Source organism: Nasonia vitripennis, chromosome 5 (assembly GCF_009193385.2).
Source record: "Nasonia vitripennis strain AsymCx chromosome 5, Nvit_psr_1.1, whole genome shotgun sequence".
NCBI classification, from domain to species: Eukaryota; Metazoa; Arthropoda; class Insecta; order Hymenoptera; family Pteromalidae; genus Nasonia; species Nasonia vitripennis.
In genome coordinates, this window is record NC_045761.1 from 11105630 (window position 1) to 11133625 (window position 27996).

At 43.6% G+C, this 27996-nt stretch overlaps 2 protein-coding genes across 15 annotated transcripts in view; one reads left to right on the plus strand and one right to left on the minus strand.

Moving 5' to 3' along the window:
- The first annotated feature begins 20 nt into the window (after window positions 1-20).
- On the plus strand, window positions 21-16703 carry LOC100124190 (NADP-dependent malic enzyme). 2 transcript variants are annotated; one of them, XM_003424539.5, is made up of 10 exons: window positions 21-75; window positions 151-525; window positions 1671-1818; window positions 4947-5136; window positions 12631-12789; window positions 13266-13628; window positions 13744-14055; window positions 14163-14531; window positions 14606-14900; window positions 14990-16703. In XM_003424539.5, exons 3-10 carry the CDS (start codon window positions 1736-1738, stop codon window positions 15103-15105), a joined length of 1887 nt encoding a protein of 628 aa, XP_003424587.1. In that variant the 5' UTR covers window positions 21-75; window positions 151-525; window positions 1671-1735; the 3' UTR covers window positions 15106-16703. The 2 variants fall into 2 exon arrangements, with proteins under 2 accessions (XP_003424587.1, XP_001608277.2); XM_001608227.5 differs by lacking the exons at window positions 21-75; window positions 151-525; window positions 1671-1818 and adding an exon at window positions 2645-2974.
- LOC100124191 (serine/threonine-protein kinase Doa) overlaps window positions 15954-27996 on the minus strand; it is a 30592-nt gene continuing 18549 nt past the window's right edge. For 3 of the 13 annotated variants that reach the window (XM_032601041.1, XM_032601042.1, XM_032601044.1), the window contains 8 exons: window positions 21249-21327; window positions 19723-19789; window positions 18829-18942; window positions 18595-18685; window positions 18338-18508; window positions 18074-18203; window positions 17738-17988; window positions 16222-17646 (listed from right to left, as the gene is read on the minus strand). In XM_032601041.1, the coding sequence (XP_032456932.1) occupies window positions 17434-17646; window positions 17738-17988; window positions 18074-18203; window positions 18338-18508; window positions 18595-18685; window positions 18829-18942; window positions 19723-19789; window positions 21249-21327 (1116 nt within the window). In that variant the 3' untranslated portion in view covers window positions 16222-17433. Of the gene's footprint in view, window positions 17647-17737; window positions 17989-18073; window positions 18222-18337; window positions 18509-18594; window positions 18686-18828; window positions 18943-19722; window positions 19790-21248; window positions 21328-23506; window positions 24078-25852; window positions 26660-27996 lie in introns of those variants that run through there. The other 10 variants (XM_031931971.2, XM_031931970.2, XM_032601037.1 and 7 more) reach the window with 7 other exon arrangements.

Genomic DNA, 27996 nt, shown 5'->3' on the forward strand with positions numbered 1-27996 from the left:
GTTTGTTTATTTTTTATTCAAAATAATAGTAACATTTATATATTTAACGATAGGAGCAATAATAACGTTTAAAAGGTGATTAAAACACAGTCAAATATCATTTCTATTAACTTTGCTCTATGCAACAACTAATCCAAATATTTTTTTCAGATCTACATAAGTTATATATGCAAAAGCTACACTATACGCGAGGCTTTATTATAAATCGAAAGATAATCGATTCAACCCTCGGGTCTTCAATAAAAATTATTAACTCGTCAACAAAAATCGTCAAGAGGAGAATTGCTTCGTAAAAGCGAATGACAATCGCGGAGAGTAGCAATTTTTTCGCAGCTCAAATTCGCGAGAGGAATAAAATCATTCCGGTGAAAGGGTGATATTCCGGAGGACACAACAAAGAGAGAGAAGCGCGAGTCACCTGCGCGCCGCGATGTTTATAGACAATCGAGCGCGAAGCGTCGTGGTCAGTAAGCAGCAGTGCGTACATCTGTATTCTTCGGCGCGACGGGCATCGTTCTATACACTGTACGTAGACTCTTTAATTTTAGAATAGATAAGGAAAAATAGCAAATTCAATCGGGTTGCTTATAACACCTGGGATATGTAAAGGGATAGTCTTTGCATATTATACAGTGGTATAAGAAAAAGTGAAAACGCGGGATACTGCGTACGACCTTGGGTCAAGGATCTGAATTGGTTGAAGGTTTGGAACGTTGTTCCGCAGGTGCAGTGATTACTCATTAAATCGGTCGCACGGAACTTGACTTACAAAAATAGAATTTATTAACAGTAAAAATTTCAATTTTGAAAGCATGTTTCGTTTTTTTCTCTATCGGGCTTTCGTAGATAAGTATCTTTGCACTCGACGATTCCTTCGAGCTTGTGAAACGTTGCGACTGTTTGTACGTTTCACAATGGCCTCGCGGTGAAAGCTCAAAATTCTGACTGCTCGAAAATTACGGCCTTTCATTCCTCGTTACGTACGTCTCTCGCGATTAATTGTTTCGGTTCGTACATATATTATACACGCGAGATCTGATATTCAATTATCTCCGACTTTTTTCTCGCTTGGCGCAAATTACTCTCGCGCGATAGAAGTTTCTTCGTTTTTTTTTTTACAACCTCACACATCGCCTCTCATTTTTATTAATTAATGTTAATCCTAAATATTTATCAATCTCAGAAAGTAAACACTCGAATTTCAAACTCTAATCCTACCGTTTACATGTGTACATCGGTCTAACTTGAACGGGACCGTTACTACTTGAGCCAAGACGACACCGATGGTAATCAACCGATAGGCGAAAGGAAAAAAGAATCGGTTTCCCCTTGGTTGCAAAATTATCCGGCGTAATCATTAGCACACCTCCGGTCAGCAACGCATCGTAATCTGCACGCGGGTCGCGCAGCATGTAGCTCGAATAATCGCTTTCCGTGATCCGGCAATAAAAAAATCGAGACATCGGCCGTCGATACCGATAATTTTTTGTCTATCTACAATGTATACGTATTCGAGAACACGCGTGTATATATAGATTCATAATATGCAGAGCGCAGATATCCGCTCGCGGCTAACTGTGCGTCTGCTATATCGAATTGCTTCGCGCGAACACGTGCCGGCGCGTGAAAGTCGATGTATAGTGATCGGTATTATATACTTGCTGCTGCAGCACAGTCCGAGCGGCAGTTGTAGTCGAGGAGACCAGGAGTGAGGATCTGAAGAGTAAATCTCGTCATGGGAGCCAAGAATTGTAAGGACTCTAAGGAGTTCTATAATCAACAGCAGCATCAGTACAATGGTTACAACGGGACCAAGCCGTAAGTTGTTTTTTAATATTGTGGATTATTTCGGCGCTGAAAAGATTATCGTGGTGCGATTTCTAAACGTTATCCAGCGGAGTTGATTATAGATGAACCGTGCGACTAGACGATTATATTTAAATGAATATTTAAAAGTTGATTGATGCTTGCTTTTAACCGAATAACACGATGACATTTCATTCTTAAACGTCGAACCCATTACTTTATAGATTACTTTACCATCGGGCGAACGTATGCAAACGTTCAGAGCGCATACATTAATCCATACAGTAGCGTTTGCAATTTTTATGTTGCTTGCACTTTTGGCTCATACCTGCATTAGAGACGGCACTATTGTGTGTATGCACTGTATAAAATCGAATCAATAATCGTCACAGTCGTTCATTTTGTCATAACAGTCTATTGCAACGTATAAAACACGCAAATACTTGATCATACTGTACCCGCAGCGCATCGTTAAAAATAAAAACTGTCACGACAAATCATAATTAGCTGTAAATCCCAAGGTAAGGTTTTTTCCACAATATTTCTACGCATTGTCAAAGTGCAATATATAACTTATTTAGCATTGGCATGATTCTAAAAAGACCTGCGCATAAGTAACTCTAAACAGACAAATCGCTCTCTGCGCAAAATCGTCAAAATCACGTGTCCCGAAATTTCCATAAAACCACCTATCGAGCGAGTATCGATCGGCACTATAGACAATTAACCAAAACACACGCAGCCCCCACACACAAGACAGCTCTGACGCAGAATCAAGCATGCGATACTCTCCCATGATTCACGGCTCACGCAGGCCTTTATCACGTTCCCTGTTTATTTCATCCACGTCGGAGAGAGATCTCTTATCGATTAGGATTTCTTGTTTCTCGCGCCAACTCTTGCCAGTTCCGCGCTAGACTTGCAGCATCTCAGTCTGCGTTGAATCTCGCGTTCGCGCGGTTCCTTTGTTTTCTTCCGGAATCGCGAGTACAGTTCACGCGCGCTGCATCATGTCGCCGAGAAGGTTGAAAACATTGACGCGAATCTTTGGTGAACTGAGGTCCGGACGATTTTCCACTGTCGTCCAGACAAATGCCAGACCCGAGGCTATGGAGGACAGACCCGACGGGAACACGTGCGGATGGATCAACGATCCTATCTCTCACAGGTAAATTAATTAATCGAACGATTGAGATGTGTAGGAAGTTTTGGTTCGGTGATGAGAGTCTTGCGATATTGGGGCTCGTTATGCAAGAAGGTCGGATGTTGGGCTTTTTGTCGAATGTTGTGGATGATAAGGGAGAATATGCGATAGGAGGTGGACTTAAATTTTTTTGTCGCGGTCACTCTCGCGTCGCTCGGACGATGATTAGGTTATTGCTGCTGATTGAGCTTTACGTTCTCACGCGTTTGAGATACGATGCGAACGTGTGTTTTATGTTTTGCGAAATTTGTAAAATTCTGTCATCTTATAGCTGGGAGTGATTTCAATGGCGGTTGATCGTCTGTTTAATATATGGCAAAATTGCAGCGATCGCGTGTTGCGTCAGTTCAAAGTGTATTTATATTGATGTTAGCGAGGATGTTTTTTTTCTCGTAAAGGTCTAATCGAACATGAATTTTCTAATCACTTGTGTGTATAATCAATTTCATGGCTAGAGTTGAATTCATTGACCTCTGGAATAGATAGTTTACTTTTGGATAAAAAATGTATTTTATTTGTGCACGTGAGCACGTGAAAGTTCATAACGTGAGCAGTTTTAACCGCATTTGTTGTTTTTTTTAGTCTCAATGTTTATGATTAAAGATTGTGCATTCTACAACGTATTCGATCGATAATTTTATTTTGTTTTAAATTTTATTTATTTCGATCTGATTTCAAATTGCAAATGACAGCCGATATGATTATAAAACCGGTTTTGCGTGTTCATCATTTGGTAAGAAAAGTGCGTCCGATAGAGCGTCTGTTTACGTATATACAATCGCATATCAGCGAATAGCCTTCGTGTTCTTTAAATTTTATCGCGTAAAGGTTTTCCTTGATTTAGACGATAAATCCAGGTGAAAAACTACACTTCCGTTTACTATTGCTATGTTGCTTATGCTTGAAGCTGTATTCAACGACAATAATGAGAATTACATTTACCATCGATTAACTTATGACGGATATCCATTCATCTTAATTTACCTGAGACATTAAATCGAACTTTGCATAGGATATTTTGAATTATAGATTGAGATGATAGGCTTTGTACTCTGTAGATAGTAGCTTGCACTTTCAACATTTTTCACGTTTTTTCAATTCCTTAGTTTGTTGTGTCTGCGGCGATAAATACAAACAGAGACAATTGGATTCGCGAACTTGAATACAATCAAATTGATTGAGTAATTGAGCTGTTGCCTCTTGAACTCGTGCCATTAACATTTTCGATTACGTTCTTTGAGCAACCAGTTGAAAACAATAACGAAATTTCTTTCTGATAAACAATAGCCTTCATCGCGCTACCATTTTTATAGACGAGTTTTTGCCGTGTTCTCTCGAGCCTTGAATTTCTAAATTATCGATAAAATACTCATCAATCGCTGAATAAAGTGTGCGTAGTAAAAATATAGACAAAAGCGCGCATTCAGTAGTATCACCCGCGTAACGAATCACAGCAATTTCTCATTGCAAACTATCGTCATCCATATCAGCTCGACGAACTTATCACCACCGAACAGTCGTGAAAAACAATGCGCAGCCGAAACCTTTGGCCACATCCTGTGCCACATTTAACGAAAAAAACAACCGTATCCCTCTATAAAAACGAAAAACAAATTCAAATAAACCCAGTGCACCGCGCGCCCCCCAGACGTACACACACTCGCTCTGCATCACGTGGGCCAATTGCTCCCTAGGTCAGCTCCCCTCCTATCGTGCGGCATAGCCGACATTCGCGCGCTTGCGCCTCTCGACTCCTCCGCACACACCTTTTTAAACCTCGTCGCTCGCCTCGTCCCCTCGCTGTCTGTGCGTGTGTCACAGCTCGCGCACGTCGTGTCAGCTGTTCGAGTCGTGCTCGTGCATCTATCAGTCTCTTTCGTGTCTATACAACTGTCGCTACGGCTTCGCTAATCCGACGCATCTCGTACATTTCCAGGCTGCAGTACAAGAGCATAGCCGAACAGAATCAGGTAGTCAGCAGTAGCGGCACCAACTGTCAAACGCCTCAGAGAAAGATGTTTACGTTCGAAAGGGATCAGTTGGGACAGCGGCCTGCCGACGGGGATACCGGTACTCCTGGACTCGTCCGAGGTTTGGATCACGTCAGGAATCCGCAGCTGAATAAGGTGAGCGAGAATCGATGTGTGTTTTTTTAGATTGAGATACTGTCCGCTGGATATCAGTGCGTAACCTTGCACTTGAGCGAGCGCGACGATGACGAGCATTTTATCGATTGCTCGCGCAGTTCCCAAAGCGGCCGGTTTGTTTATTGTACAAGATATACGTACTGGCTGATGTAATTCAGACAGAAGAAAGCTCGCTCGAGCTTTATCGATCGCAGTCGTATCGGCTCGTCGTTGAATTTCTGCGAATAAAAGCGAATGTCAAAGTGCAATTTGTTTGGAAATTTCTAGTCAGTCTGCCATGGCGTGATGAAAGGAGGCCGCATTAAAATTGAAATTCAACGAAGCTTGACGACTTGCACGCTTAATATCAACAGTCTCATATCAGTTAAATACCTTATTGAAGTACAATGGAATGTCGATAGCACCTAAGTACACGTGCTCGGTTTTTCGCCGAAAGAGAAGGTGGCGAATGCAGAGAGGCGCTTGCGCGGTGTGACGAAATTACGTGCGGAATTTCCAATATGCGCGAGCGTGGATAAAGTAGGCTTTTGCAATTTCGCAATCGAGTGGATAATGCGTTTGAAAAATTAAATTGTGCGGTTTTATCAACCATTTTAATTTCTATTCGAATTCTATCTCATAATTTTCAGGAAATTCAGGTTAAAGCCGATACTCGGCGAGTTAAATAGTTCCGAGTACGAAAAGTTAAGTTAAGTTAGCAGTCGGTATTGTTCTGTAACGATGATTCAGTATTTTTCGAAAGCCTGAGTGCGTATGGATATAACTGGTCAGTCATTGAGAGCGGCACTTGAAATTCGATTTACAGAGACGAATATTGGACATAGGACATAATTCGAGTTGTTCTTTTATTGATAACTGCTATAATGAAACCCTATAGAAAAGTTGAGTAATTGAATTTTTTTTGTCTGCAAGTATTCAGTCTGAAGAACAACTTTGATAAAAACGAAATCATTATACTACTCTTTACGATAAAAAATGATTGATCATCGTAATTTCGGTTACATCGAGTTCAAAGGACGGTGTGTACTATTTATTAGATAGTAAAAGTAGACAAGAGAAGATTCGTTCATTCATGCACAGCCTCTAATTCCATCTTCATTCGCGAAATCTCATCACTCGTGAATAAACGCTCTATTCTGGTGCTCTCCAAAAACACATCGAGTTTTAGTACTGTAGCTGAAATTCTCTTTCCTCAATATACCGACAGACGAATGATGCTTTCGCACACTCAGCTATTTTCAAAACCTCCGTTCGAAAAATTCACAATCTCCAGAAAGATTCTTGCAATTGACTGAGAAGAAAGTGAAAGGAGTGTGTGAATTTTCGCCGGATGACGACACAGAGTTAATTTCGGACTACTATAAACGATCGAATCGCTATGCATTACATAAATAAGATTCGACTGCGATACAGCAAGCGATTCGATCAATGCGCATTGCACAAACAATAAAAGTATAATTCGAGATGCTATAAAGATCATTTCGTCGCAAAAATTCGCGAAGCTTCTCCATTCACTTCCAAAGCAGACAGTCTCTCTCCGGGAGGAGAATTCCCGGACGAGGCATAATTCGCCAAAATTCGCTTGCGTCAGGGAGGGCAATTTCGGCCGAAAGCGGGGGGACCACGGAAACTTCCACGCATGAGGCACCACCGGCGAAACTGAAAGGAAGCCACGTGCGCTGCCCTCTTATAATACGCTTGTTCTCTCTCTCTCTTGCGCCCGCTCGACTTGCACGTTATTTTACTCTCCTGATGACCCACTATCTCAACCAGTCTGTGTGATGTCGCTTCATGACGATGAGCTGTGAGGGCTATTGACACTGGCGTGATGATACGGGAATGTGTGTAGCGTTTCTTTTCTCTTGCTATAATTTGCAATCTTCAAACTAGTCAATTTTTTCAATCTATTGGGAGTAACTCTTACCTCTTCTGACATGGAGAGTAGAAAACGTCTTTTTTCGCAAGTCAGTCCTGTGCTCTCATTACGTTACCAGATAAAATCAGAAAACCATTCATTTTCTAATGACTGAACTCGATTTGGATCTCAAGGTTCCAATCCGTCATGCTCCCGCGTTTTTTCTCGCAATGCTACCACACTTAACGGTGTTCTTTTGTGTTCTTTTATGTTAAACGTGTCCCCGAAACAGAATAGACATCGGATTGGCACGGAGAGCCTTAATTACGACGACGATGTATCTTTCGTGAAACATAAATCAATCTTTATGACGCTGCAGTAAAAGGAACTTTACCGAATTAATTGGTTCGTACATCGATATCAGTTCACATAATTTCACATTCTCTAATTCTAGCCTTATCTCGGCGAGCGCAAACACGAAAAGCGGAAATAGTTTTCACCTCCAAATATGCACCGCAGCGTTATCGTCCAATAACAATCGCGTCGGATCCTCTTATCTCCCGAATACACATGCGGTTGTTTTATCATCGCGGTTATTTCTGCCTGCGATTGTAGATTCGAGACTGCGGATTTGACTGTACAAACAAGGAAATACACCATACGAACGTCTGTTGCGCAATGAAAACAGCGAGATGTTCGATTGCAGCTGATTGTTTTTCGCGTGTGATTTTTCGAAAACTAATGCCTGACTCAGCTTCGTTGTTAATTTTCAAACTATTGCACAAGCCTATACTCGAGCAATTATACCTATCGAAGCAATGCTTATAAGCGCCTTTGAATATCATAATGAATAATCCTCACCTTGTCGGTTTAAAAACGCTCGTTAAACTCCGCTTTCATTCTCTCTTGCATATTGTGCATACATACACAAAAATTCTGAGAGTCGCTCGACGACGACTTAAATATACTCTTTTTCAACATCTCCCAATGTTTCCACGCGCTGTACCTAGCAGAGTGGAAAGAAGAAAGAATTACTCTCGGTGCGATGTGAGTTTCTCTCCGCTGAAAAGACTTTCTCTGCTGGAGGAGCTTCTAGAGCGTTCTCCACGTCACCGCAGGACACACGATACCCACGATTGATTATCGCGTATACAGTGCGTCTGGCTATTGTTAATCCGCACCGATGATTTTTCATATAGACTCGGAGGCTCGTTAGATAGTTCACTTGTCGTCTTCGAGGCCGTGCACGCGTCACTCGATCGTCTAGAGCTAGACCGCTCTGTGGATGTCATATAGCGTGCAGTCTTTTCCGCTTCGTTACTCGCGCTCTTCTGCGTTGGGAATGATAATCAGCCGTTGGATTTTTAAACTCGCGCAAACAGCTCGATTCGCTGTTTTTCAAGCTAATAAACTTTTTGCATCAAAGCTGAGAACCGGCTTCTCCTGTGCATCTGCGCGAGTAAACTACAAAAATAACGAGCCATCGATTCCCGACAAAATTTTCCACTCAAAATCAAAGCGCAGCTCGGATTATATACCGGTTAACCGCAGATCTTTTTCTACGCACACGTATAACGTTTGCTTCTCTCGCGCGCGCATAATCGTTGCTATATACACTTACGCGCAGTCAATGTCGGAGAAGAGCCTCCGTGTATACATCGCAGACTCGAGCGTCACTGCTGTGTAATGATGGACGGGGGCGAAGTGCAACGATGACTCGGCGCTTATTATATTTAACTTCGCTGATTTTTTTCTTCGCGACGGCTCTGTTTACAGATGCGAATAGCGCTCTTTGGTTGTTATGTAATTTCGAGCGGGACGTTTGAGACCGATAGGTGTGTGTGTATGTGCATTCGAAAGATTGTTTTGGGCGTGACTCGATTGGAGCTGCTTTTATCTATGATGTACATGCTAAATGACGAATCTCGCATTGTGACGATAATGTCAGGGCTGGTGATAGCCGGAAATGTGCTGATAAGCGATGAGCGTTTTCATTTATTGGCACATCGATATTGATGGCGAGTGGATGTTGTATACATATGTCTTGGCTGAAGACTTTTAAGCAAATTGTGTTTCCCTCGTATCGGAACGATGTTTTGTGTACTTTTTCTTCGTATAACGATATCGAATCTCTCGATTTATTTTCTTGGGAAATACTCCGATAAAATAAGAATTCGATCTTTTATTGAAAAAAAGCAGTAACCCACAAATCAATGCTCGACGAACGTTCGCTAATAAACCGATGGACTTTGAAATGGTCGATTTCAAATTAAAAGTAGATATACGAGCTGCCGAATGCACGCAGTTCTATATCGTGATACGTACAAACTCGCGCGTACTATTTTTAGCTTTGTATTTTCGACCGCGGCGCGTGTGCAGAGTTAGCTCAATTAATAGCTGTATACTAATAATAATAATGACGTTTCACCAACGATGCTAAATTATAGATTCGTAAAATTCAAGCTTAAATATTATAGGCGTAATAACGTCGCATAGAAAACATCTATATCATTGAACGCCGACCATAAATATCCCGCGTTACAGCTTCGTTTTTCGCGATAAACCGTCCCGTCAATTTTCCTCAAATTACCTGGCAACACGTACGTACCTTTCGACCTGTAATTCCTGCCCTTTGCGGTAAAACACATCGGCTCCTTCGTATTATAACAATCTCAACTACCTCCCCCACAACGAACCAACGACCAAACAATATAACGCACGTAAGAAAGAAAATCCCGTATCTCCTGTTCACGCAAGGGAGTAGGAAGAGAGAGAGAGAGATGTGTCCGCGAAGTAAGGCAAAGTGCATCGGCCTGAATTTCCGGCGAAATATCGATCAGGGCGCCAGGTGCGGCCTAGCGCAGGTCTTATTCCAGCTACCCCCTTATACGCCGACGACGACGGCGACGAGGGCAACGGTTTCTCTCTCTCTCTCTCACGTCGTTTATTCGAAACAACGACGCGCGCTGGTCTATAGCATGTCGCCACCGACGGCGATATCTCCGAGTTAGCTTTGTATATACACTCTACGGGGCTGGTTATATAGTGTCGAGTTTTATATACACAGTGTGCGCTGTGACGTGACATGGAGAACGACTGGTGGACGCTGATCCCGGGCTGCGACGAGAGAGTACCGCGCGTTCCTGAGGCTCTGCTGTCTATTGATGGTCGGGTAGGTCTGTTGTTGTTGTTGCTTTTTTAAAGCAGGCTGTTGTGATGGTGATGAAGTGAAGCGGATTATGATGTCTGTGTGTATGACTTTGATTCGATTGCCGGATTTTTATGAGCAGAGCCTTATCGGGTCAGCTGATCGTCTAGACAGATGCGCTTAATCACTCTATGTATATTCAAATAATTATTGTTTCCCGACGCAAATCTAGCCTTGGATTGTTGATTACAGTCGCTGCTTATCTTTTAAATGCTGTGTTAATATGCTAATCTATGCATATAATTTATCGTCGAGCGGACCGTCATTTTCTTTAATATTTTTCTTCCAAATAATAAGTGTCATCTAAACGTTAATGTGCAGAGATTATTTTATTTTGGCAAATCAGATATTACATACAAAGCACGTTTCTTTTTCGAAACTTTATTAACTCCAGATTTATTGGTTTCGCACACGCTACAGTAGGCAAAGTTTTCTTCGCGTTTATTATGTCTGCGTGAATACTGATACGGGACGAATTTTATAAAGCCTCAAGATCGCACAGTACGATAGCAGCGAAATTGTTGATTATTCTCGTTTTATATTCTACAATAGTATACCATAACTGCGTGAAAAAATTTTTGACGATAAACACCTGCGCGAAAAACGTAGACTCCCCGGTTTATACTGACGCCGATGATTAAAGATTACCTCATTGAAATGATAAAAAAAATTGTATACCAGACGGAAAAAAGACAATACAAAATGTAAACGCCTACCAAACAACGACCGGAAGGGTCGCGGCCACCGACGAGACGCGACTGGTCAAAGATCACCGGAAAATTTAGATCGAGTACGAGCCCCCGACGCGTACGTAAATTCGATGTTTATTCATGCGTCGGGCGACGAACGTCATGTATAATAAGCTATTTTTTCGTCCCGTCTTTTTGGAAGTTCGCGCGACGACGCGTGTGATGACGTGGGTGTGGCGTGATTTTCATTGAAATTTGTCTGTACATTATTCAACGAGAATAGAGCGTCGTATATGGATCGAGGCTGCGATGGATGAAAGGATAGTCGTAAAAAGTATAGCTACCCTAGGGAGACGCTCGAAGGCTCGATTTGAAATTCGATGGGATAAGTACTTACACGTAAGAGCTGGTGGAAGTAGGCTGGCAATGGCATAAGCCCCGGGGCTGTTGGGCCTTGCTCTAAAAGACCAGAAATCTTATTGCGTTATGCACAGCGTGCTGCGCGGTAATTGAAGTTTCGCGCACTATTTGCACGCGTCACGAATGACTTGCTGCTGGTTGTCTCGGGAGGGAAAATGTTCTGCATTGCGTCGTTCTAGAAAAGCTCAATCGTTTGTGTGCAAACATTGATTTAGTCGTGTGAGCAACGAGAGGTATCTACATGTATATCATTGCATATGCTTTGATTATTGTTCAATTTGTTGAAGAAGAATAGAAGATAAAGTTGCATAATCTTCAAAATTGTAGAAATAATATTTGCGTTTGATATTCATCATCGTTTAAAAATAATATTATTTCAGCAAAACCTGCTTGCATCCGCGATTTATCGCATCACATAGCTGTGATTATTGCGCTGATGAAATAGCACAGAAAACTTGACAGAAAATCAACGAAAGAGCCGACTCACGACAAACTGCAAAAAGCCGTCTACTCCATCAACCAGTTAATTTCAGTCAATACCGAATCTTTAAACGCCCTGAGTCCCCAGTTTCCGTCTAATCAAGCCACCTTATCACGAGAAAATCAAGCCAATAACTCAACCGAAATCGTACTCCTACTCTCTTCCTGTACAATAGAAACAAGAGAAAGCGGTAATGTGACGGCTCGTCGATGCTTATCTCGAGTGTCGAGCGCGCAGCTGATCGAAACCGGAGAGAAATGTATGTGTGTGTGTGTGTGTGTGTAAAATGTGGTATTTACGAGGAGGTAAAGTCCCTGACAGTGCGACGACTGGAGTTTGCACTCTCGCGATCTATGAGAGCCGAGGCCAGAGGAGACGTGCCTCTAGGTCAGGGCTGTGCTGCGCGCATTTGTCGCGCATATACGACTAGCTCGATTTTATGCGTTATTTTGTCGAGTGCGATTTTTTTTTGTGTCTGTGATTTTACATACAAGTAGACATTTTTTATGATGTTATTTTTGCTTAATTTTGTTTCACCTTATACATTATACGACCGCGTCTTAATAGCGTCTCGTTCTTTCTCGCGGTATGCGACCTAGAATTTGCGGAATTTCATTAGGCGGTATTGTAACATTGGAAGTACGTTGCGCCAACTGACGTCACAGCGTTGCATGTCCTTAATCGTTCGTAAAATAAGTACGATTACATCTCGTTCGCTGTTAACGCATAATTCAAAAGACTGTATCATACGCGTTTGATAAATAGACAATCGTAGCATCGATTGAACTAAATTGCTAACGCATTGACGTTTTGTCCGCAGGGCATGGCCTTCACGATCGAGGAGCGCCAGACTTTAGGGATCCACGGTCTTCTCCCAGCGACTGTCAAGACCCAGGATGAACAGCTCGAGCTTTGCAGGCTTAACCTCGACAGATACACCGACGAGCTATCCAAGTACATCTACCTCACTGGTCTTCTGGTACGTATCTATAACAACTGCGCTGGTTTATAAAATTCTGTTCGAAGTTGTAGTTTTTACATTGAATTATGACACTGATATTGATATTGGTATAGAAGTAAATTATCGAATTGATTTAGTCACACTTATGCAACGATTTTCCTTTTGTTCCTTTATAGTAGACTTGCAAGGAGACATAAAAGTAGAGTTACGGGAAATACGTACAGCGCTTTGTTCGATTTTAATGAGCCGCTGAAACGGTTTAGGGATAATACACGTGTTCCGAGTAATTACATAAAACTCGATGAAAAATAATGTCATGAGTCGACCTATATTTAACTGCTCTTTCATGAGGAAATAAATAAGGCTCAGCGTTCAATGTCGACAAAATATCGACTTTTTAACAGGAACCTTGCATATCCAATGAATACATTATCGTTATTAATTAAAAGCACCAAATGACACTTAAAAAATTAATCAAATAATCGAACCTACAGGACCGCAACGAAAAGCTGTTCTACAGACTGCTGAGTGAGGATGTAGAGAAAATGATGCCACTGGTTTACACTCCAACGGTCGGTCTGGCCTGTCAGAAGTTCGGCCTTATTTACCGTAGACCTCGAGGCCTTTTCATCAGTATCCACGATAAGGGACACGTTTACGACGTGCTGAAGAACTGGCCTGAGCACGACGTACGCGCCATCGTTGTCACCGATGGAGAGCGTATCCTTGGCCTTGGAGACCTTGGTGCCCAGGGTATGGGTATACCCATCGGCAAGCTTTCGTTGTACACCGCACTTGCTGGTATCAAGCCGCACCAGTGCTTGCCTATCACCCTCGATGTCGGCACTAACAATCAGGTGAGACGTCGTCATTGTTTTGCTTATAAATAACGAAAACACGTTAAAATTGGATGACATTCATAAGTAGATAATGTCAGAGTTGAAGAAGATATTCATATATGTAATCTAACAGGCATTCCTGGACGACCCTCTGTACATTGGACACCGTCACAAACGCGTGACCGGTCCCGAGTACGATGCCTTCATCGATGAGTTTATGAAGGCAGCAGTCAGGCGCTACGGTCAGAACACCCTCATCCAATTTGAGGATTTCGGCAACTCCAACGCTTTCAGACTGCTGAACAAGTACCGAGACCACTACTGCACCTTCAACGATGACATTCAGGGCACTGCTTCCGTCGCAGTCGCCGGACTGTTCGCATCGCTCAGACTCACCAAGACCAGGCTTTCGGATAACACTATCGTGTTCCAGGGTGCCGGAGAGGTGAGACGAATTTTTAAAATATCACGTATTCCTTCAACAAAGGGCTGTGTAAAGATAACGAGAAAAATTTTAGACAACAGTTTATAATGTAGTATTTTAATTTGTAGGCCGCCCTGGGAATTGCATGGCTGTGCGTGATGGCAATGAGAAAGGAGGGCGTAACGGAAGAAGAGGCCAAGAGCAAAATCTGGATGGTGGACTCGAAGGGTCTGATCGTGAAGAACCGCCCGAGCGGTGGCATAAGTGAGCACAAAGTGCAGTTCGCTCGAGAGCACGCGCCCGTCGACAGTCTTGCCGAGGTCGTCAAACTGGCCAAGCCTTCGGTGCTGATCGGAGCCGCAGCTATCGGTGGCGCTTTCACTCGCCAGATCCTCGAGGAGATGGGCAAGAACAATGCCAGGCCAGTCATCTTCGCGCTCAGCAACCCTACGAGTAAAGCCGAGTGTACCGCCGAGGAGGCTTACAATGCCACTGAGGTAATTTTCAAACAAAATTTTCATTTATATTTAAAAAAACCCTATCAGATTCACAACCTATTTTCATCATTCAGGGTCGCGCTATCTTCGCGAGTGGCTCGCCCTTCGACCCGGTGAACTACGGCGGTAAGATGCTGTACCCAGGCCAGGGTAACAACAGCTACATCTTCCCAGGTATTGCGCTAGGTGCCATCTGCGCTGGCATGAAGACGATACCCGAGGAGGCATTCCTCCGGGCGGCGACGACCCTCGCCGAAATCGTTACAGACACGGATCTCGAAAGAGGTACTCTGTATCCCCCTCTCAAAGATATCCAGAAATGCTCCATTAGCATCGGTACTAAGCTCATGGACTACGCTTATGCGGAATGTAAGTATAATCTTTCAAAAGAGCTCGGGCTTTTGAGATTAATAATAAGAAAAAAAACAACATTTTAATCAACTTCTTTGTCACTTTAGCACTTGCAACGATACATCCGGAGCCAGACAATTACGAGGAGTTCATCAGAGCCCAACTCTACGACACAAGCTACACGTCGTCGATACCTCCGGTTTACCCGTGGCCCAAGATGTAACAAGCGAGCGAGTGCTGCTAAACTTAATTCTACGATTCCGTATATCATTCTCTCCAGTTACTGAACTGCACTTTTACAATCCACAATGAACAAAACTCAAAGAGTCCAGGACCCGTTGATCGAGTCAATGGATTTAAGCTGCTACAACTATCAAGGGCCTTGCAACAAGGGATCAAGTTTTCTGCCGTTCCAAATAACGACGTGAATTTTTATGATTTTTTTTTGTTTATAATTTTGTTTTTTAAGTTCTGCGTGTTAATTTATACAAAGTTGCGTACGGAATCTTTGAGCTATAAATGGAGATTCGCAAAAAGCGAATATGATAATTTAAATTCGGAGGCTCTCAGGACTGAACGTCGTATTCTTTTGGCTGTTATGTATATTATCTGTAAAGCAAATTATTTAAAATTAACAAAAAAATGCAAAGATCTTATCGATAAGAATTAATATATCGAGAATAATAAATATAAAAGAAAGTAAAAAAGTGTTAAAGAAATAAACTTTTAATGTATCAGCTGCGAAAAATTGTTAATCTCACCGTTTTAATTACAACAAATAATGTAGTTTATTTATTATGGTTTTCTGAGTTCAATATTTTCAAAAGTATTGAACTTGAATCTCCAAAATATTCACCAAAACTGTATCCGATAAATAAGTACATTTCAAAATTGTTGAAAGTATTATTTTAAAATAAATTTATATTGTTCATTTTAAACAGACCAATTTCTCTGTTAATCCTTAGTCTTCCTAATTTCAGGCGATTGCATCAAATCAGTGATCATTGGTAATATAACATTTACCATGTGACAAAATAATATTAAGGTTTCATTAAATATTCGAAAAAAAATGAACTATAAACTCTTTTATTTCACAAATAATATTATTTTTGAAAAATATAATGATATAGATTTCAAAAGTATCCATTCGTAAAATTCAAATTACATAAAAGTATACACTATACTTTTGTTTTTAAAAGGTAAGCGAATGAAAATAATATGCCGCCGTAAGTAGGCAACATTAGTTTCTGAAAATGAAATCATGTATGTATTACGAATGAAGTTTCAAGATGAAACTGAATAAGATAAGTTTTATCGAAAGGCTTCTGTGAGTAGCGTATCTTGTTTATAATAGTATATTTAGAAATATGTAGGTCACTGAAAGAAGCTATGAATTTGAATTGTTAACATATTTTACTTATTTACACTTCGGACTTCTTTTCCATAGGGCAATCATCGGATTCTCCATTCGGCGACGAAAGGAAACGAGAGGGAAATAGGAAATATCCTTTGTAAAAATCTCACTCGTTCTCTTCGTTAAGAATCAATTAATCCAACAACTATTTAATCGCTAATTGTACCCTATGCTAAAATTACCTGCTAGCTTAGCTTAGCTGAAACATAAACAGACCTATCCTAGTCGTCGATTCTATGTCATTAATCAACACAACGACCAAACACGAGAACGCAAGTGAAAAGTGCCATTCATTTACTTTTTTTCTTCCAATTTTACTTCGTTACTCTTTTCTTCGCTGTTGTGTTGTTATTGCATATTAAGAATATATAATCTTAAGAAAATTAAAGGATAAAATGTACAGAAGATTCTCATACAAAAACGTCTACAGTTTCGCGGGACGCACGCGAGCTGTCCACGATGGACTTTACAATGAGTCTTATACAATAATGATTTCTTGAAAGAATCCACAACATACAACAATTCCTCAATGGTCAAAAGTAAAATTCAATAATTATATCTCGTTCTCGAGGAATTCACATTAAAACTGAAAAGTTTTGGTAATTGATTCAAATTTCTTGTACAATCGGTGGATTCTACGTAGCCCAGCGAGCTCGCACACAACGCGTACACGCTTGTCGACCCACAAAATTTCACAAAAGCATTTAAAAAAAAATAATTGTCATAAATTATTTTTCTTTTTTTTTCTCATCGTCTACAGGACCGACACGATGTCCACGTCTCAAGTTCATTCGCGGCTCCAAAGATCTTTTTTTTAAAAAGACTCAAAACTAAATTCGATGTGCGTTAAAAAAATAAACAAAATGGAGAGACAAACATCTGTACCATGAGATACGACAGTATGGAGCGACGTGGTTATCTTCCGCTCGCTCTGTTCGTGAATGACTTGAATAACGTGAACGAGTAAAACGACGGCTACACACACACTCGGTGGTGGTGTCATCGCGCGACGAGCGACTGATAGCTGCTGACAGTGAAGACGCGGCCACGACGGCGGCGGCGGCGACTACTGCTGCGACGACGACGCGCTGATGCCATTGTTGGGCAGCCAGAGGTGCGGCGGTCCCTCTCCTAGCTTCATCGTGAGAGTGAGTGCGAGCGTTCGTGCGACTGCTGGGAGTCACCGGCGGCGCGCGGATCCGTCAGTCGCTGACTCGCGGGAAGCGCATCAAAGAAGGGGTGAGCTAGGGCTTCTTTAAGTGTGATGCGCGACGACGGCTCGTAGTTTAGCATCTTCTGGATTAGGTCGAACAGCTGCTTGTGATCCTCGTCGTCTGATAAAAGATATCTCTGTGGAACATGTATAAAAGTCAGCTTATTAATCGAATTTGAAAAACGTTTTTAATTTTTGATCAAGTGAAGTGAGAAAACTTTTACGTACATGCAGCGGTTTGCAATAGTCACGGACATATCTGCCAGCGGAACTCTTGTCATCCCAATCGAGCTTGCCGTGGTAGAAGTACTTGATTTTGGTTTTGCGGGCCATTCTGTGTGGTATCGTACCGAGGATGCGTTCCATCATCGCGAGATGCTCGCGATTGTCGTGTGTTTGGAATAGAGTTATGCCCAGGTATAATTCAAAGAGGATGCAGCCGATCGACCATACATCACAAGGCTGTGCCCATCCTAATTCTACAAAGATTCAAAAGTACTTCTTTGGTAAAACTCGAAAGCCAATTTAAAAGAAGACAGGATAATGAAATTGATTAAATCATACCTAAAATTACTTCTGGTGCCCTGTAGTGCCTTGTACTGACGATAGTGCTGTGGTGCTCATGGTCGAAGGTAGCGCTGCCAAAATCAATCAGTCGAATGTCCGTCCTTTTGACTATTCTCACGTCCTTTCGCTTAGAAGGAACAGTCTTCTTAAGACATTTATAATACAATACTTATCATAACGACTTACACACACACATACACACAGTGATTTGCATGGATTGCTTCTAGAACAACCTAGCGAGAATATGTAATGCAAACTTACTTTTTTACTATTGTAGACAAGGTCGAATGCAGAATCGACGAATAAAATGTTTTCAGGTTTCAGGTCTGTGTGTGTCAGTTTGTTGTCGTGTAGGAATTTCACTGCGTAGCACAGTTGGTAACCCATGTGTCTAACGTGATCCAGCGGGTAGGGTTGGAAGTCGTTGTCCCTCTGTAAAACGATAAACAGTCATGCAAACGATCGGTACTGGTAAGTTATGGATTTCCAACGATAAGTGTGCAAAAAAAGTAACTCACCAAGAAATCGAAGACACTGAGTCCAAGCATTTCGAAAGCGATGCACATGTGGCCATGGTAGTTGAACCAGTCAAGCATCTTGACGCACAAGCTGTGAAAAGAAAGGAAAAAAAGAAGAGCATTAGTAAAATTCGATGATACACGATACGACTCTACAGATAATAAAATCTTGGCTCTCGCTCCGGCCGGTCCAATCGATCTGGTCCGCGTTTGCGCTTTGACGAAGATACTAACTGTTGCCCCTCGGGATCCTTCGCCGCGATCTTCTCCAGAGCGTTGATCTCTAGTCTGGCGGCCTCTCGGTACTTCTCCACGTTCTTGATGATCTTCAGTGCCATCACATGATCCCTGGAGAGAAACAGAATAAACTGAGATTAGTATCGTGTCAGGGATATTGAGCGTCCCATTGTGGATCTTTGCTTTGTTGATTCCTCAACGAACCGTTAAACGATTTGTCGAATTTAAAAAGAAAATTTAAGAATTTTCGCAGCATCTCGAATTTGAAATCATAGAAAGCTCGGTCGAGTTGGCTGGCATCGGCCTCGCGAAGAGTCCTAAAGGTCGACAGTATGGTTTCGCTATTTATAGTTGCCGTTATTACACACTTGATCGATAGTATCGCTACCCGAAAATAATTACGAAATTTCAGAAATATTTTCTAAAATTAAACGTATAGACACACGGCTCTTTGGTATATCCAATTGCGGTTTTCTTTATTTAGCCTCTGGGCTTGTTTTTATTAGCTTCTTCTTCGCTTCGAGTTAGACCGTAAATTCAAGCGCAGAACTTTTGATTGAGAATAGACGAATGTAATAACGTTAAAATATTGATATCATAGATCAAAAAAATATATTTTAAACAGAGGTGACTCTATATGCACTCCACGTCGAACCCAAAGGAACAACTTCAGGTTCAAGGTCGTCCCGCCTCGTCGTCATGGTTGTTTCTTCCCCCCCATTATCTCGCGCACGTTATGACAGTCGCGTTGCTCGCCAGCGAGTTATTTCTGCTCGTCATCGGAGCATTCCGATTCGAGGTAAAGACACGTAGTGTGTATGCATCAAAAGAGGGTGTGAGAAAGAAAAAGAGAAACAGAGAGAGAAGTGTACTAGTGGCTGAAACACTTACATTTGCAAGTCCTTAACCTTGACAACCTTTCCAAAAGTACCCTCTCCTAGGGTGGCCAGTACTTTATCTGCAATTGAAAAATAGATGTGAGTTCCTTCTGTTCAAGGACGCGCGGCTCGAGCAACTAGTCTCGGTCCCCCGGGCGTCGCTGACTTGGCTCCATCATCTCCAAATCTCTCTTTTTTTTTCTGTTTTGAATCTGTTCTGGATTCTTACTTTGTTTATACTCATTTAGATCTTTTTGGTAAACAAGTACAAGTGAAATGTCGATCGGAAAATGAGAGATTATCGAGGTATCAGCGACGGAGGGACCGACTGCGCTCGGCCTGGCAGTGTACACAATCATCATCTTAAGATTAAACGGTAAAAGTAGAGTTGTTTTTTTTCCTGTCTTCTGCTCAGTACTGAATAGTTATCTTTTTTTAAATGTTTCTTTAAAGTACAGAATAAGATAGACGGTTTCTTTTCATTTTATCTCTGCATTGCATTATTTATATATATGTATCTATTATTGATATTTTGTTTCTTTTTTTTCTATGTAAGATGCGTCCATGGAGTCACGGACTGTGAGGCGCCACGTGTTCTCCAGAGACTCCCTACGACCCTACTTATTGTGGCAGGGCGATCTGGACGGTCCGCTGCTCTCGACGACTCTTTTGGCGACAGTAGTTTCAAATTATTATTATTATTCTCTTTTACGTCGAAGAGTCGTCGGTCAGCGGTTCGTCGATCGCATGTATACGTGTACGTGTGTGTGGATGAATGAAAAAATTGTTTGCGTGATGTATATAGGAAACTTGGAATCGTGGCTCTGGGATGAATTTTTCAAGACAATTGTTGTAATTCAGACTTTAGACTTTTTTTTACTTTGGCAACAAAAAAAATTGTATTTGGACAAATGTGATCTTTGAAACTTAAAAGTCGCGTGAAATCACGTAGCGACAGAATCTTTTACGTTCAAAAAGCTTGTAGCACTAAAGCAAAAAATTGAAATCGCGAAGAAAGTATAAGCATCGCAAATCAAAATTTCTTATACATATATGAAAGCAAAATCAAGAAGGAACGCGAGGATGGAATGGTATAGACTGTATTTGGCTGAAGTAGTAGTAGTCAATTAATGCTGGTAGAAGTATTCAAAAGAGTGTCTCCAACAAAATAAAACAAAAACAGTATGACTTTATAAACTCGAGAGAAAGAAAGAAAAAAAGTCTGATTTTACTGCCGCAGCGACAGGCCGCGCAACTGTTATCCATTTCTCTAATAATAATGCATCTGAAGAGAGGAACAACGGAAGACATATCATACATTACCGCATCCTAATCATCGACCTGTCGCCGCGGCTCCGCGCGAGTGTGTGTAAAACAGAAAATCAAAACAAAAATGAGAAAACAAAAAAAAGTATAATCATCTCGAATGTTCAATCATGATGAATGAAGAGTTTAAAAAAAAATATTGAGAGAAAGAGAGAGAATTTTCTACTACAATGAGTATGTGTATTCACGTATTCAAGTTTGGTATTCACGAACATCTATTCGCCAGGACGTCGCCAGAATGGTAAACGAGGTGGCCGTCTTCGTCGTCCTCGACGGAGGGCGCTCGTGGGCTCTACGCATCGACGACGCGTTTCGCACATACACAGAGACACGCGCGCAACAGCGTGTGTTTGTGGGTGTGTGAGCGCAGAGAGCGTCGTTTTTGGGGAGTCGTTGTTGTTGTTGTTGTTGTCGTTGCAGTAGTTGGTTGGCGGTTGATGGCAGAGGCAGATTGAGTTGATCGTCGTCGTCGTCGATGTCGTCGTTGAGGAAGCATCCACATCCATCCAGAAGTTGAGCAGCAGCAGCGGTTGGTTGACGTCGTCATCCAGGTGGTTGAAGCGCGGATTCGCGGCGGGCCGATTTAACGGGCGGGAGCGGGAGAGCGGAAGAGGAGAAGAACACAACCCGCGCGACGACGTGACCCGAGCATTGTGTGTGTCATCGTCATCATCATCATCGTCATCATCATCATCATCATCATCGTGTGCGTGAGAGTGAGACCCAAACGTGCCATTCCGTTCCATATCCACATTCCATTATCAACGGAGATGGTAACCCAACAATCAGAGAGAAAGGGGAGAGGGCAAAATGGTTTGCCAAGTAAGAGAAGTGCCATTTTTTTTGTTTATATTTTAAAAATTCATTCTATACGCGCTTATATATATAGTATTTCATCTTATTATGTAATTTATAGTTAATCTTATACATGTACTATTAAGCTTTCATATTATTATGACTCGTTCTCGTTATATAGCTCTAAGCATCATTTGCTCTAAAACATTGCGATACTCGAGAATTATATATTGCTTATGATATAAGAGATAAAGATTGTATGACTGATTCGCGGTCGCGCAAGGCGAACGTCTTTATTGCTTTGAAAATTCTTTTACACGAAACATTCATCTCGACAATAATTCGATATTCCAACAAGGTTTCGACGTCAGCCTCGCGCACACCGTTGATAGTCGTATTACTCAATCGTCATTACTCCGATGAACGACTATAGAGTTACCCAAGCGAAAGCTTCAGTCTCGCAGGTCCGAGACATGAGAGACTGGAGCTTTCGCATATACTTACACGCGCATATTACCTGCGCTGCTTTAGCAAAACTAGTATCCGTACGAAATACTTGAGTTTATGTACACAGCACAGATTACAGAGTTAGAGATAGTGGTGAGAAAGAAATGCATAGAGAAGATAAGTACGTGTTACACACATAGAAGAGAGGATATTATTACAGGTACAGAGTGTTGTCATTTTTGTGAGATAATCGTGCATACAGGGATTAATTATATATTATGACGGGCATCCGTCGTCGCAGCGAAATCCTTGAAGATAAACACTTCACGAAAAAAAAAAAAAACTAGACATTTAACAGTGACCACAACCATACGGCATCTCTTCAAGAACCTGCTGGACAGATGTCTCAACGCGACGATCCTCCTCATATAGCCAAAGAGCAAAAATAATAAGAGTCAAGCACCGCGAAGGTTCGACGAGACTCGAATCGCGTGCGCGCAAAGGGTGCTTAATATATCTCGGATTGTGTGTGTGTGCGCGATGGCGAGAAACGAGGACGCGCGCGACCTCGCCTTAATTTTCGAGCCTCTCGATCGAAGGACAGTGATAAAAGCCCCGAAATAAACTGTCAACGCGTCTCGCTTAGCAAGCTCATGATTTAATGAGGCGAACACCGAGAGGGGGTGGCTTAGAATTTAGGGCTAATAGCGCGCAAGCGTTAAGGGTTAACGACCTAAGAGGATTTACGCACGATGCTGGAAAATTTTGCGCGGAAGCTTACTCAAAATTTCATGCTTATTTATCACCGGTACAAACGTCTCTTTAACACGAGCATATCTTCGGAGCATCGCCAAACTATGTGTACGCGAGAGCCAGACTCGTACAGTCGCGGATTTCGATGTTTTTCGAGAGCCTATCTCGTATCGATCTCCGCATATTACCCCCCTAACACACGGAGTGAGCAAACAAGCCGAGTCGTTCTCCCTGAGTATATATATAAGCGGCACTAAATCAACCTAATAAAGTCTCCTACATATCCAAACATGTGCGGACGCGAGTTGCGGCTGGCTTCCAATATTTTGACGCGACGAAGAGAGAGAGAGAGAGAGAGAGAGAGAGAGGGCGGCTAATTTATTTTCGATCCTGACGCAAATCGCGCCCACACAAACCCCCTATTGTATACAAGACGAGCAAACGCTGCACAGCCGCATATCCAGCACCGAACTTACGAGTGGCGCCTTCTTGCCGAGCCTCCTTGTCGTGTCGGGTACCACCACAAAATCGTCCTCGTCCAATTCGTCCTCAACGTTGTTGCCGAGCAAATTCGTCTCCCTGTCTTTTCTCTTCTGATACTTGCTGGCGATGGCGTCCGTCGTCGACTTTCCATAGATATCGTCGAGGGCCGCGTATTTGGCTATCAGGCTCTGGATCTCCTTCCTCTTGGCCTCGCGTTCGGCGATGGCGGGGTCGTCGTCGGCGGAATCGTCCACTATTACGAGCTTTGGCGTCTCGTCGGGTTCCTCGACCAGAGGTGTCTTCTCTGGGTCGATCGACGACGAAACCGTCGACGTCTCCGGCTGTTCGCTCTTGCCGTGACGCGTCTGCGGACGAACCTTGCGCGTTCGCGTCTCGGACTGGCCGGACTTGTGACGGCCATAGCGACGGTAGGACGATTCCGGGCCGTCGAGGGCTGTCGTGGACGAGGAGATGTGGCTGCCGTGTTGATGGGCTTGACGACGGAGGGACGGAGTAGAGTACTTGTCGTGGAGGTTGACCGCGCTGTTGCTCAAACTACTCTGGCTGCAGGGTTGCAAGTTTTTTTTTAAGAAATAACGGGGGTTTTCGAATTTGTTGGCTGCGAAGTGACTCGCGTGGGAGGTGTACGCGCCGATTCTGGAGTTATTGCCGGTTTAATAATAGCCAAACAACCGCGGGTGGTGTTGTGCGGTTTTACGATTGGGAGCATAATAGCGCATGTGTATATACTGTTTACACACAGCGAGAATACAACGACTCTGTAACGCCAGGAATTCGGAGTCGGAAAGAAACTAGATTTTACGATCCCCTTTATCCTTCAACAATATCTACATCGTCGATTCGGTGCAAACGTTCCGCGTCATCAAGCGGCGTAAACTGCCCCACTTTTGCCTCCCGACAAGTCATCAACAAAGAACTCGATCCAGCTAGAAGCCGTCCAGTCAACTCCGAAAATATACAATAATAATTCGGCCGACCAATTCACGCGTGATCATCGCTTCGCCGATGGAAATAAACCCTTCGACGAAAATACACTCACACACGCGTAAAGCGGTGCCGCGCGCCGGAAACATATGAAATTTTGGCGGTAAGCGCAAAAAATGTGAAAATAGAATCGGGCGACCTTGAGAAAGAAGCTGTAGCGCTCCCTCTCTGTTCGATCTAGAGATTAAATCGTGCGCGAGTGTCGTGTCTTGAGTAAAAAGGACACTTAAGCCGAGATGTATCTTTATGACTCTGTTATATTATGCTTCTGCTTGCGCGAGCGCGAATATCTGGATGTTTCCAATTTCTCCCGGCGCGTGTGCTGCGCGGCTATGGAGGAAAAAAATACGCGAGATTCTTTTTCGGAGACGAGGAAAATAGACGCGTTATTAATAGGCGCCGGGAAATTTTGTTATGTGTATCTAGACCGATACTACGTCGGTCTGTGCGAAAATTCGAATTTGGTCGTGCATAAGCTCGTTGGTGTGAGTATCTCTGATCTCGACGCGACTTTGTGCTCTGATGAAGCTCGTTCTCGGCGAAATGTTCGTACACGAGCGAACCAATACTCTTAAAATCGAAAATTTCGAAAATCCGCTCTCAAATTAACCGTCTCTTGCGTCACAGCGTCACCGCTGTGCGAAGGATAGTCCCGCGCAGCGCAGAGCAGCGTCAACAAAAATTGGAAACTCGCGTCTTCGGCGCTCATGTACAAAGCATTATTTTTAGTCGCGCAATGGCCATCGTGTAATTGACCCGCGTTGTATACGGTAACGAGAGGATTAACGCGCGCCGACACTCGGCGATACTCGCTCGTCAGCCGAGTTTTTCGAATAACTGCGTGTATACAAAGAGTCGGGAACAACGACAGGTTGATGTGTGTAAGTAAGTGCGCGCTTGGCAAAAGCCAGCGGATTATTTTTAATTTTTCCTGCTGATGGCCAATTCGATGATCGGATCGCGAGAGCTTTTCGCGTTTCGCGTAAAAATTTCAAGCTTTTCACACTGGACGATATTCTTTGTTGTCGCTAAGGCGCAGGTGTATACGTATATCGGTTATCACAGATTTCGCATGATGGAACGGTTGCACCGCTGTACTCGATTTGCCCACAGCCCATTCAAACAGTTGAGCCGCGTGACGCACTGCATGCATCCGCGGCGCCATATTTTCCCGAAATAAATGTCGACGAGCACACGTGCACGCACAACAGTGTCTTCGGCTCACTGAATATATAGACGCGCACGTACACAAAATAGCATGATCGATTCATCGGCAACATCACTTCGCAGCCAACGACAACTGTAATACTCTTTCACTCTCGAGGCAAATCTACCCGCTGCTGCCGGTGGTCCTCCTGGACCTCTGCGCCCTCCGCTCGTGTCCGCAGGGTGTCTTCTCTCTCCTCACAGGGCTGACGTAGGGGTAGGCTTTCTCGCTGAGCAGTATCGTGCTGCTGGGACTCTTCAGGACGCTTCGCCTGGCCGACGGTTCGAGCGTTCGATCCTCCCTGACGAAGGGACTGAGTTCGCGGTCCCGGTGTCTCAGAAAGCTCGGCTTCCTCTCCAGGATCGACGAGTACTTCTCCTCGAGTCGGCTTCTCGCGCTGCCGAGCATCGACGTCAGTGACGAGTCCTCGGTCTTCTGTCTGCTTCTACCGGTTGTCGCAGCTGACGACGCTGCCGGCTGGTACCTTCGTTGCTGAGCCCGCGGCGAGACCGGCGTCGAGGACGAGGTTGTGGACAGAGGCGCAGCGCGCTCGGCCGTAGGTCCACGCACACGACTGGTCAGCCGTTGCAGGAGGTTGGAACAGCTGTCGCTGAGTAGCTGGGTCACGCTCGTCGTCGAGGAGCGCGTGTAGCGGTTCTGCTGGCCCCTGCGACTCGTCGGCGTCGGCTGCATGCTGTCCCTCGAGGAGGCGTTGGACGACGCGAACATGAACATTATTACTGCTAATCTTCTCACTTGCTGATGCTGCTCACGTTAGTTGATTTTGATCTCGTCCTTTCGCATTTTCATGGTAGAGCCTGTGAGAGCTACTCTTGACCCTGGAGAGTGCGAGGTAGAGCGAAGAACCGATCGGCCGATTGCCCGAGAGTCACTGAGAGAGTCGTCGTCGTCGTCTTCGTCGTCGAGAGAATTCGAAAGAAACACACACACACACATACAGACGCAGAGGGAGAGAGAGAGAGACCAGCGACGCAGTCTTCTTCGACACGAGCGCGCAGAGGGAGAATCGCAGCCCGCCAAATAGTCGCGCGACTAAAAATATCGGGCTGCGCGATCTGAGGCCCGCCGAGGTGAGAGCGAGAGAGAGAGAGAGAGAGAGAGAGAGAGAGAGAGAGAGAGAGAGAGAGAGAGAAGGAGTGGAGCTACTCTTCTCCGATGCGCCGCATCGCTATACTCGTGCCTCGACAGCGGACTGCGAGTGTGAGAGCGGAAGGCCATAAAGCGGCATTACGTAAAACTTTGCTCATTTTCGATCTTCGCACACACATGGCATCCTTTGCGGGGGCTGCTGTATGATCCATCTTCTACGTGCGTATATGCGCACATAACGACTTGAATCATCCGTGAATCCGAAGCTTTCGGCCAAAAAAGCTGTGTCGAGCGAAAGCTCTCTTCCCGTAAGCTCGTCGCCGCAAGGTCGCATTTCCTCGTTGTTGTCGCATCGCGCCTGCGCGGCCGCTTCTTTCCGCGAATGTCCGAGAAAATCGGTTGCGCGCAAGTATAAATAAACGTATAAATAGCCTTCGGAACGGCTACTGGCGAGCGGACACTATTTTCGCCATCGGACCGGTGCGCGCGCCCGATGATTTTCCGAGTTTCGAGAAGGAAAAGGTGAACTTGAGAGCGACAGCGGCTTTTTATCCGTTTCTGTTTCGTCATTGTATTATATACTCTCCGCGAACTAATTGAAACGTTAGGCGAGAGGTTGGTTACAGAAGGAGCCATGTAATACTCGAATGAATGAAACGAGACGCACGTGCACATGTGCGCGCGCGCGTATACGCATCGTCGATTAGTCATAGATCAGCTGTGCGATTTTGAGAAGTAACCGTAAGTTTGTCCACGTCATTGTCTCTCTGCTCTCGAGGAAAATGAGAAAATTAATCACGCAGGCGCGCGGAGCCAAAATAAACCCTTTGTTATTCGCGGGATGAAAATCCATTGTTCCAAAATCGCGAGCTCGATATAGTTACAAAAGCGCGTCCCCCCGCCGGCGTCGCGAGCTTTTTTCAGCGGACGAGAAATTCGATATTGCGAGCGAGAAAGATGATCCAGGATTTTTGCGCTTTGATTAAGAGGTGGATTTGGCTTGTTTCGCGACGGGAAGGTGCGTGTAATTGTGCGCCGCACGAAAGAGAGCGGTGATTAGTTAATTTTAGGATTTACACGGCCTACTTGATTCGATATGTCATGTCGCTCGCTCACGGCTGCAGCTCTTTGCGGTCGATCTTGTTACGAATTTATTAACGG

Coding starts and splice junctions, on each gene's coding strand:
- LOC100124190 (XM_001608227.5), top strand. CDS start 2,817: ATGTCGCCGAGAAGGTTGAAAACATTGACGCGAATCTTTGGTGAACTG. Junction 5,137..12,630: donor GGAATCCGCAGCTGAATAAG/GTGAGCGAGAAT, acceptor TTTTGTCCGCAG/GGCATGGCCTTCACGATCGA. Junction 13,629..13,743: donor ATGTCGGCACTAACAATCAG/GTGAGACGTCGT, acceptor GTAATCTAACAG/GCATTCCTGGACGACCCTCT.